The sequence below is a fragment of the Bufo bufo genome, chromosome 2 (assembly GCF_905171765.1).
Source record: "Bufo bufo chromosome 2, aBufBuf1.1, whole genome shotgun sequence".
Lineage (NCBI taxonomy): Eukaryota > Metazoa > Chordata > Amphibia > Anura > Bufonidae > Bufo > Bufo bufo.
The window spans coordinates 438,696,719-438,709,136 of record NC_053390.1 but is presented as its reverse complement, the minus strand read 5'-3'; the positions used below and the strand labels follow the sequence as shown (position 1 = coordinate 438,709,136).

At 43.5% G+C, this 12,418-nt stretch overlaps 1 protein-coding gene across 1 annotated transcript in view; it reads left to right on the top strand.

Moving 5' to 3' along the window:
• Nucleotides 1-12,418, top strand: part of JAK3 (Janus kinase 3) — a 262,203-nt gene that overhangs the window by 35,205 nt on the left and 214,580 nt on the right. The window contains exon 3 of the mRNA XM_040417463.1: nt 20-143. Coding sequence (XP_040273397.1) covers nt 20-143 — 124 coding nt within the window. The remainder of the gene's footprint in view (nt 1-19; nt 144-12,418) is intronic.

The window sequence follows — 12,418 nt, the reverse complement described above, 5'->3', positions numbered from 1 at the left end:
TTTTTCTTTCTTCACCCAGAAATCCTGCCTGTCTACCATTCGTTATTTGCACTGGCATCTCCTGATCTCAAGACTTGGTATAAGCCAAATCACATATTTACAGTGGATGAAGGAATAGCTCACGTTGTGGTTTATCGAATCAGGTGCTGGATTTCATTTTTTTTTTGTTAATTTGAACTAGTAATAGGTAGGCAGTTGATTAAAAATATTTAAGTGTACTTTTAACTGTTCTTCCAGTAACATGTAATTCGCCATATTTAGTCTGTCAACTCTCAATATTTGTTCACAAACCTTCTGAGTCCTCAAAACATATGTCAGCAGTAAACCAATAAAGTGGACAGGGAGGAGGGGGCTGCAGCTGCAGTTTTACTGTCTAATCGTGATACAGCATGAGGGTAAGAGAGGACATGGAGCAGCAGAACATGAAGACATCTGGCTGACGTGACATTAGGAAACACCCACTGATTAGGCATAAGAAAACATGCATTTCCAGGGGCAGAAGTAAAAGCATATTAGACATATATCTATAGCTGCCTAAGAAGCAATTACGGTTTCTCTAACAATAGGTATGATTTGATTATGTTTTGGTCTTTATTCATGTCTTTATAAGCATAATACAGGTCTTAAGATGTAGTAGAGGTCCAATAGCAAAAAGAGCACTCCATAATAGATCCATAAGATGTTGTCAGTTTGGGTCTTTAGACCACAGTTGGGCAGGAACTTGCATCCATAATAAAGGTGAACGAATGTGTCCCTATTGCACTTGTGGGAAACTGACCTTAGACCAAGTCATGAGTCATAGAATTCTCTCTAACTCTAAAAATATTCTATAAAAAAAAATTATATAGACAGATTGGAAATTCCTGTCTCTGTTTCACTATTAATTATGAACTACCAGTGGTCCAGGAAAGAGCAGAGCATATTGTACAGTATATTACTATATACCTCCAGAAATGAACATTGTTCCTTTAATCCTTATTATTTAATCAAATTATAACTACAAATAACCTTTTTAGGCTGGATATTTTTATTATATTATCTTCTTCCTTTATAACTTGTCATGTATGTGCAGCTAAAATTGGTTAAGCTATTCTTAAACTGTTCAATCTTGTACTCACCTTTACTTCAGGTTGCATGCCTCAACATAATCCACACATCTCAGATTTAAGACTTCAGTGCCACCATTACTAGTTACCAAGATGGTCATAGATATACATTGAGACCACTCCACAGATATACATTAAGACCACCACTTTTAGAAGACCATCCCCTTATCTAGAACAGGTGGAATCTGATTGGTTGCTATGGGCAACTAAGCCAGTTCTACGTTACACCAGTTTGATAAATCTCCCCCAGTCTTTTTCCAACCCATATATCCAGTCGACACTGTAGTGAATGGAATTTCATGAAATCTACATGACTAACTGTCCATAATTTATTGTAGCTTTGCAATTGTTTTCCCCATTGACTTAAAGAAATTTCAAATTGTGTACAGTGGTATAAGGGTATGCTCATACATGTCAGATTTGCATAATGAAAGCTGAACACAAGATTTGTGGCAGAAATCCAAGGTTTACATTTTAATGGATGTTCTGCAAGTGTGCAGCAGATCTGAACATTAATTATCCCAATTGTTATTCAGTGGCGAAAAGTCTGAGCATTTCCACAGTATTTTGTGTTTCCTGTGGCAATACTAAGAATCCAACAGAAAATTATTATTACATGTGAACAAGACTGTCTAAACCCCATTTACATGCATAGGGTATGGACAAATCTGACACGTGTGAATATACCCTAAGGGCTCATTTTAGGCATTCACCAGTGCATGGAGAGCTCTATAGAATTGCAGTAAGGCCCCATTTCGCACTCAGTATGGCAACTTTATGAGCCGCTGTGATCTCCCCTAGAGGGGTGCACCACCAATGAGGCCACTGCCTTAGGTAGCACCAAGAGGGGGGCAGCAGAAGGGCTATGGGCAATGAGCGCTTTCATTGTGGAAACACTAATCTCTACATATTCAACTGCATCGCTGTACTCAGGACAGCAATACAGTTGAATGCGGCGACGGGGCATGGGTGTGATGTCTCCCTGGCCCACCGTTTCCTCTAATAGGCTTTAGTCCTAGTTCCTGTAGCCTATCAGAGGCCGGTGCAATCATTATTGTGCTGTCTGAACTGAGCGTTTCAGTTTTCACCTCAGGCAGCAGAAAGGTTAGGTTCACTCCTGCTAGAGGCAACTCTGTAATATGGACAGACAACGTTGCTTTAGATCATTAACAGTGTTATTACTGTTTTAAAGAAAGGGCTTTGCTTAATGGTTAGGCTGGCCATTTCCTGACCTCTCCATACTCATGCATGCCTGGTTTGGCCAAGAATACATGTGTTCTGGACAGGGAGAGGGGATAAAGCTGCTGCCAGGTTCTTCTGACAGCATGTTATAAGAACAAAACCATCAGACAGTTGAAATCCAACTACCTAAAGCCCCATGCAGACAACCGGATCTGCAAAATATGGATGTAGGCCGTGTGTGGTCATTTTATTTGATTTAAATGGGTCCATGGTCCACATTTAGCAAAAAAGACATATGGTTGCAGATAATCATTGTGCTTTTCGCATCCATATGTCCAGTCAGCAAAAAATAGAACACGTCTTATACTTGTCTGCAAAATGCAGACCATGGACCTAATGAAGTCAATGGGGATGCAACATAGATGGTATGCGTATTTTGCAGTTGTGTGCATGGGGCCTAATCCTCATCTCTCCAAACATCTCCAGTCAGGGAAGAGTCAGGAGGCCACCAGGGAAGCGAGAGTCAGGAGGCCACCATAGATATTTAATGCATATGGCCAGATTTACAATACTGTAAAGATTAAATCTACATAAAATATTAAATGATCTAGCGAACATTTTGATTTCTTACTTTCTAGTTGATGCTCCTGACTCCCAATATAAAACATGTAAAGGGGTCCCAAGGCCCCGGTGCAGCTACTAACGCTGTACCCTCCATAGATATGCCCCTTTGAGTCAATTTATTGATACTGCTGGACCATGTAGACTGTGTTGAACAGGACAAGATAGGTACTGAGCTTCTGCAGGTTTTCACATCCACACTATTATTTTTTCTTGTTCGTGTATTAAATTATTTTCAGAATTCTATATTTTAGTACATTTTCACTGATTTTCAAAAACATTCATTATCAAGTTAGTAAACGGTAGATAATTGTCTTATCAAGCTCTGCACTCCAGAATTGTTGCTTCAAAAAGTAACAAAAGGGTGCAACATTTTGTGATTTTACACAACGCACTTCAGTTTTGATAAGTAGGCATGATTAGCTGTGTTAGTGAGGTGTGGGTCACATTTAGAAATTTAAAAAGTTGCACAATTGACTAGTTCTCTCCAGTGGGGGAATAGAAGAAAAAACTGTAGTAAAACTCTAGACATATTTACAGATGCACCAAACCTATCAAAGAACTTGTGACGTTTCATGAATTTGGTACAATTTTGGCAAAACTGACTTTAAAAATTCCCCACATGATAAATACCCCAATTGGTGTTGTCAGCTCACCACATTTCCAGTCAGGTGCACAGTAGCATGAGGACGTTGAAGTATTTTCCAAAATAATAAACCGAAAGGTCTAGCACTCCATTTGGATTGTTAAAATACAGCAGCTTTTCTTTCAAAAATGATTTTTATTAGGATTTTTATAACATTTTACATACATAACATTGAATCAAATTTATGTATAAAGCAATAAAGAAGATTACAAGGTTTTTAAATTGCATCAAAGTATTGGTGGTATATAAATGCAACAGTTAATACAGCAGCTTTTCATCGAACAGGAGTTCAAAACATCTTCCTATGATAACTTCTCTTTCAAATTGGTTCTTAAAAAGAAGTCCCTTTGCATGGAGAAATATAAACATGTCCCGTAGCTAAAGAAGACTCTTCTTTGTCACATAAAAGGTTTTTGGAGCAATATCCTACTTACTGCTTTCTGCCACCCAAATTAATAATCACATAAAAAACACAATTCCACTCTCTGCTTTGTACTTGTGTGTTATTCTGTACTGTCCTCTGTCTCGAACACATTGGTTAGTACCTAGCATTTCTTAAAGGGTATTCTTACAAATTTTGATGATATATAGCAAAATATGCTGATACACCTTGAGGGGCATTTAACAAGACCGTTTTTTTTATACTGGTCTAGATTCCCGTCACCCCCAAACAGATAAGTTTTAAAAATGCCTTCTGTCGTTTACCCCTGGCTGTGCTGAAGTTGGTGGTGAAGGTGTTACGCTGACCGGATGAGGAGGCGGTAGACGATGAGGAAGCGGAGTAGGAGGAGGAAGCAACAGGAGGCAAACTGAAGCGCCCTGCAATCCTCGGTGGTGGAAGGACATGCACCAAACTGCTATCTGCCTCCGGCCCAGCCGCCACTGCATTTACCCAGTGTGCTGTTAGGAAGATATAACGTCCTTGACCGTGCTTATTGGTCCACGTATCCGTAGTTAGGTGGACTTTGCCACAGATGGCGTTGCACAGTGCACATCTGATTTTGTCCCCCACTTGGTTGTGCAGGAAAGGGATGGTTCACCTGGAAAAGTATGGCGGCTGGGCACGACGTACTGTGGGACAGCCACCACCATAAGGCTTTTAACACTCTCCGTCTCCACCAGACAGAATGACAGCATTTCAAAGGCCAGTAATTTTGACATGGTGGCATTCAGGGCCAGGGATAGCGGGTGGGTAGGGGGGAACTTCCTCTTCCGCTCCAGTGTTTGGGAGATGGAGAGCTGAACGCTTCCGTGGGACATTGTGGAGATGCTTGGTGACCCAGGTGGTGGTGTTGCTGGCAGATTCTCTGTTTGCGGGGTGGCAGGTGCCACTGTCACTCCGGAGGTGGATGAAGAGGCCGAGACTGCAGCAGAAGAGGAAGCAGGAGGAGCCAGAGACCTTTCTTGGTTTTGGAGGTGTCTACTCCACTGCAGCTCGTGCTTTGCACTTAGATGCCTGGCGATGCAGGTTGTGCTCAGGTTGAGAACGTTTATGCCTCGCTTCAGGCTCTGATTGCACAGCGTGCAAACCACTCGTGTCTTGTCGTCAGCCCATTGTCTGAAAAACTGCCACGCCAGGGAACTCCTTGGAGCTGGCTTTGGTGTGCTCGGTCCCTTGCTGCGTTGGGCAGTAGCAGGCATACTGTCTAGAGGACGGCCACTCCGCTTTTGCACCCTGCTCCCTCTTCTGCTGTGCTGGTGGCTCTGTGCGACTACCGCCTCTTCCTCCAAACTACACAGGTCACTCGCATGACCTTGATTCCATGTGGGGTCAAGGACCTCATCGTCTTCCACATCATCTTCCACCCAGTCTTCACCCCTGCCCTCCTTGTCGGTCCGCACACTGCAGAAAGCCACAGCAGTTGGCACCTGTGTTTTGTCATCATCCGAGATGTGCTGCGGTGGTCCTCCCATGTACTCATCTTGAAACATAAGTGGTTGGGCATCGGTGCACTCAATCTCTTCCACTTCTGGGGCAGGGCTAGGTGGATGGCCCTGGGAAACCCTGCTAGCAGAGTCATCAAAAAGCAGAAGAGACTGCTGCATGACATGGGGCTCAGACTGCTTGGTTGATTTGCAAGGGGGTGAGGTGAAAGACTGATGGACTCCGGCTGCAGGTGCTAACTCTGATCTTTCAGCAGGAGACTGGGTGGGAGACAATGTGAAGGAACTGGAGGCACTGTCAGCAACCCAATCTACTATCGCCTGTACTTGTTCTGGCATCACCATTCGTAGAGCCACATTAGGCCCGACCAAATAACGCTGAAGGTTCTGTCGCCTACTCGCACCTGAGGAAGGTGTTTCACTTGTGCATGTAGCTGGCACAGATCGACCACATCCTCTCTGCAACAGGAGCTCCACCAGCAGCACCACGACTGGGGCCACGTCCCTAATTCGACGCTCTACTCATTCTCCGCAAATTTAGTATTTTCCCCAAAATGGGTATTTTTTTTAATAACAGAAGATAACAGCAGTGTCTAACATGTGTATTTCACACTGACAGAGGCTGCAAATTTAGTATTTTGCCCAAAAAGGGTGTTTTTTTAATAACCGAATATGACAGCAGTATTTCACAGTGATAGATGCAGCAAGGGCTGTAAAATGTCGTATTTTGCCCAAAAAGGGTGTTTTTTAGTGATGAGCGAGCACCAAAGTGTTCGGTCCGAACACATTGCGATATTCGTGCGCTCGGCCGTCCACCCGAGTATAATGGAAGTCAATGGGAGACAACCAGGCTCCCCCTGCTCGGATGAGGGGAGGGTGCCTGGACCATAGGAAAAGGTCTGATGGAAACACCTCTGAAATCGATCAGGAAGAGCAGGGGGACTATGTCTGGATGCATCTTGGACACCAATGTCGCTGCTGGGAACAATGTTGTCCAAGTTGTACGCCACTTTAAAAAAAATGCCCCCACAAAACTTTTTAGGAAACATTCTTTCCTGTAGATTCAAATGGTATATACAGTGTAAGTGCTGCCAAAAATTACAAGGAAGAAGAGATACAGCATGTATATCACATAAAGGAGGGCCTCATCCACATGGTGCTACAATTGTTCAGGTAGTGGGACTCCTACACTCATAAAGCCTATGCACTAAGGGAAAGGGCTGCCAAAAATTACAAGGAACTGGCACTACAATGCACCCTTTATTATACATAAAGGAGGGCATCAGGCACACCCTTTAAAATATATAAATGATGGCCTGCTGTTGACCCTCAAAAACATTAGGAGCAAGGGCCTGCTGATCTGACCACCTAAGAAGTTAATTGACCAGGTCAGCACAGGCTACCGATAAAGAATGACCAATTTCTAATCGTAATGTTCCTTTGGGTTCCAGAGAACGTCACATAGCAGAGTTAGCGCAGGGAATGGCCATCAGCATTTGTTGCCTCTTTACATTATGGAACTGTACCACAATTACAAGATGCTATCTGACTATCTTGGAATTCTACTGTCTACCCCAAAGAAAAATCTAGGGAAAGTGGCACATACAATGAAAAAAAGGAATACAATTGCAATTCCTCCAGGCCCCAAATGCGAAAGGGTATAATATCTCCTGAAAAGGCATCTGCAAAGGAGAGAGGAGAAAATTTAGTCAAGCCTGACATATTTTTTAAAAAAAACATTGAAATATTTACCCCTGTGTCACTATATAAAAACCAGAATCCTGTAAAAAAAACACATGCGTTAAAGATTCACCACTGAAGGAAACCAAATTATGTTTCCTTCCAAGTCTGAAACATAGAAAATAATATACCATGTCAGCTGACCCCCCAAAAAATTGTAGGTGAGGGCCTGCAGGTGAGCTGACCCTCCCTGAAGAGGGACATGAGGATATCTTATGAACCGATACCAAAACTTTTAAGCCTCCAAAGTCAGAAGAAGATGACGGGGGGAATGGCAATTAGTGTTTCACTTGGTGGATGATGGGGATGAGACATTTGTCAATAAGTAGGGTCTTGTTAGGTCAACATAAGTCAGGAGGATGACCAGAGTGAGGAAGTGGATTTGGAGATGGGGGACGATGACATCACTGACCCAACCTGGGAAGGTGGAAAGCCAAGCGAGGACAGCAGGACAGAGGGGGAGGGATCCACAGCACCGCAACAGGATGGAAGAGGCTGTGTGGTGGCAAAAGGGAAAAGGCGGGCCACAATAAACAGGCCTTCAACTGTTCCCCCATGTGCAAATCTCCACTGACAAGGGGTAGGTGTTCCGCAGTCTGGGGCTTTATTAAGGAAGGTTGGGACGATAAAAGAATTGGAATTTGCTAACTAACTGTGCTATACCTAAATAAGAACTCAACATTTCATAAATAACAATAACCATAACATATTTTACATCCTATTAATAAACTAACTAAAAACATAACCATAAACACTCAAACATGGGAACATAATGGGGGAAGACTGTACACTGGAAGCTAAATGAGTATGGGCAGGAACAGTAGCAACCTCAACCCCACCAGCATGATCTGCCACATGGCATCACAGCACTCTAATCGGTGGGCCGAACCCCTGGATTACTCCCGCCTGCAGCTGGGCCTTCGCAAGCACCATCTACTAGCACACCCCTTTCTGTGTCCAAGCACAGCATACAGATGTCCCCAGGCCTTTGATCGTAAGCGCCAATAACCCGCCCCCCACCCACAGGCTATAGCGCTAAATGCGCACCTTTCAAAATTTGTAGGCATGGAAATGTTACCATCTAGGCCTGTGGACACTGAGGCTTTCCTCAGCCTCATGGCGGCGGCCATCCTTCGTTACTCAGTCCCCAGCCGCCGCTATTTTTCACGGTGTGCCATCCCTGCATTACACCAGCAATTGTGTGTGTGTCCCGTAACATCACCCGTGCCCTGACCAACGCAGTTATTGGAAAGGTCCACTTAACGACGGACACATGGACAAGTGCTTTTAGCCAGGGACGCTACATTTCCATTACGGCACACTGGGTGAACCTTGTGTCGGCCGTTAGAGAGTCGGACCCTGGGATGGCACAGGTGCCACCGACGCCAAGGATTGAAAGGGCACTACTTCCATCAGGATTTCTGCCACAACCTACATTAGTGGCAGCAACCTTCCCCCCTTCTTCTCCTCTGCCTCCACCTCCTCCTCCGCTGCAAACTCTGAATCATCATGGGGAAGCGGCAACAGGCCTTTCTGAAATTAATTTGCTTGGGTGACAAAAAGCACACCGCCGCAGAGCTGGGGCAGGGTATAAGGGACCAAGTTGGCTGTGTCTGATAATGGCCTTAAGTTGTTGGCAGCTTTGTAGCTCGGCAAGCTCACACACATGGCAATCATACAGCATATATGTACCATGCACAACAAACATCCCAAACTTATACACGAATATAACTAAAAACCTAACAAACAAGAGTGGAGTTAAACCAATGACATGAACTTTTTAAGAACTCATAAATAACCAAATAACCATAACATACTTTATTTTACAGCCTAGTCTGCAAATCAAATTCAAACAATAACAATAAAAACATGAAACCCTGGAACATAACAGGCCCAACCCTCAGCGAATCAGGCCCATCACAGGGGCAGAAAACAACCTTTACCCAGTGAAGAAGGTAAAATTGTACATGGGGCAAATGCTGATATGGCCATGTGGATCCAACCTTAATGTCCGGGATCCAGCCATACCATGCCTAGGCCACATGTTCTCAATTTTCTCCCAACCTCCCCCATTTTGCCTGAGCTACTGGTGAAGGTGCGCTGTGTGTGTGCCCATTTCCAAAAGTTATCTACAGCTGCCGTCGGTTTGGCGATGCTGCTGCAGCGCTTGCATTTGCCAGCTAACAGACTATTGTGCGACGTGAGCACGAGCTGGAACTCTACGTTCTACATGTGGTCCAGGCTTTGTGAGCAGCAGAGGGCAGTAGTGGAATACCAGCTGCAACATGCTCTTGTATGTCTGACCTCTGTGAGGTTTTACGCAACTTTGAAGGATAAACACTGATGTTGAGTGGCGATGCCCCCATTATCAGCCGAACCATACCACTTCTGTGTCTAGTGAAACGCTGGCTGCTAACGATGAAGGCGGACACCTCACATGTGGAAGAGGTGGAAATAGGGGGAAGACATTACACAGGGTGATAGCCAGAACACCATCAGTTCAGCTTCTCAGTGTGAATTGGATGATGAGGATGAGGAGGAGCAAGAGACAGTTGCCTATGCTACAGAGGTTAGTAGTAATAACAGGTTTATTCCATCTGCTCTGCATAGATGGGCAGGAGAGGAGGAATAGGATAAGGAGAATGAGAGTCATCCTCCTGATGACGACAGCAAAGTCTTGCCTGTTGGGAATCTGGCACACATGGCTGACTTAATGTTAGGCTGCCTTTCCCACGACCCGTGCGTTACACGCATGTTAGACAACACGGATTACTGGTTATTTACCCTTATTGACTCCCCTACAAAGTAAACTTCTCATCTCTCATTCCTGTGGTGGAGAGGACGAGCAAAACTTTGCAATAACAGAATGTCCTTGTTTAAAAATTGCTTAGAAAATTTTCATATGACAGAGAGTGGAGTAAACCAATGGCAGGGCCTGTTTATTAACACATAAATAACCAAATAACCATAACATATTTTACAACCATAAACCATAACAATTATAATACCAACTATAATACAAACAAAAAACTATAATAATAATAACAGAACAGAATGTCATTGCAGAAATATTTACAGCTGACAACGCTGGTGGCAGAGTACGTAGTTTCTTGGCCAACCCAGGAGGGGAGATGAGGGGGACACACCGCAGTTCCAACAGAGGCAGGACAACACTCTACAAGGCCTGGGACAGTTTTATGACACCCCACCAGCACCCTCACCCTGATGCGTGGACACGTGGCACAAACTTGCACTCTATGCCTCAGAGCAGAGGTGCTGGGATGCCCTGCTGCCAGCGTTTTGTCAGAGCGGGTATATAGTGTTGCTGGGGGCATAATAACTGATAAGCACATCCGTCTGTCAACTGAAAATGCTGACAGGTTGACTCTTAAAAAAATGAACAAGGCCTGGATTGCCCCTGACTTCTCTACTCCACCAGAGGAAGGCGGGTAAACAACAAGGCACTTTAAATGTGTTGTTTGTAAAGTACTGAATACACTGTATTCACATGCATCTCTGCCACCACCAAAAAGGTTATATGGTTCAATCTTCCTTCTTCTCCTCCTCTTCCTCCATCATATCAACATGCTTTTTAGGCTGCCCTCGCTTATAATGTTTTATAGGGTCAGTGAAACCCTTGCACAGGTGCCAGGGGCGACACTCAGAGCCATCTCTGTGGGCACCCTTACTCTTGAAAAAGTCTATGGTGCACCAATATGCCTTACAGTTTTCCTGCCATTCATCAGCGTCGGGTACGCTATGAATGGCACAGGCAGCACATTGATTGTAAGCAGGCCACTATAGCTAAATAATAAAGAACATGGAAGTTATACTATATTGGACTGTAGTATTCAGGGTAAATGATCGTGTGGGCACTTTGCCATAAATAAGTGTGTTTGTGGTTGCAGTTTGGGCAATCAGTCTCTAAAAGGTTCGCCATCGCCTTCACTGTTTTACAGGGTTAGCGCACCCGGAGGCCCTCATCTACATTATTTTACTCTGTTTCATTGAGCTCAGGGCCACAGCCTCTGCGTGAACCATCAGCATCATGGCCACTTCCACGTCCTATACTGGCCGCCTTCTTAATATGAAATGTTATATATGCTTAAAAGTATCTAACACCTACAGTATTGTAGGATATGTACGTGTACGCGCCAATCAATTAAAACATGTATTTTGGATGCGCACACTTTACACAGGGGATGTAGCTCTGATAATGTCACAGACTACCATACACCATCTGCGGATGAAGTACAGTATATGTTTACTTCTCAGAAAAAATACACTGTTTTCACATGTGGTACTGTATTTGAAACAGAGAGCCATGCGCTATGGATGCTAGATTTTGAACAGATTATTTATTTTGTCGCTAGACACGCAAATTTTTTATTTGACTCAGTATATGCCCCAGTAATGAACAGAATATGGACACTAGATTATGCACAGATTATTTAGATTGGAGCAACAGACACTTTTCAAATGTGATAGAGCATTTGTCACATGAATCCACAGTACATGGACAGTATATTTGGCACAAAACAGTTAAATTTGTCCCAAATAGAAATAATTATCTGTGGATTTACTGTATATATGGTTGCGGACTAAATTCACACACACATGAGACCCAAACTAGTGAAATTTGTCCCAAATAGAAATAATTCTCTGCTGAACTACTGTATATATGGTTGCGGCCTAAACACAGACACAGATGTGCCCAAAACTAGTGAAATTTGTCCCAAATAGAAATAATTATCTGCTGAACTACTGTATATATGGTTGCGGCCTAAATTCACGCACAGATGTGACCAAAAGCAGTGATATTTGTCCCAAATAGAAATAATTCTCTGGTGACTAACTGTATATATGGTTGCGGACTAAATTCACGCACAGAAGTCACCCAAACGAGTGAAATTTGTCCTAAATAGAAATAAATCTCTGCTGGATTACTGTATATATGGTTGCGGCCTAAATACAGACACAGATGTGCCCAAAAGTATTGAAATTGGTCCCAAATAGAAATAATTATCTGCTGAACTACTGTATATATGGTTGCAGCCTAAACGCAGACACAGATGTGCCCAAAAGTATTGAAATTTGTCCCAAATATAAATAATTCTCTGGTGACTAACTGTATATATGGTTGCGGACTAAATTCACGCACAGAAGTCACCCAAACGAGTGAAATTTGTCCTAAATAGAAATAAATCTCTGCTGGATTACTGTATATATGGTTGCGGCC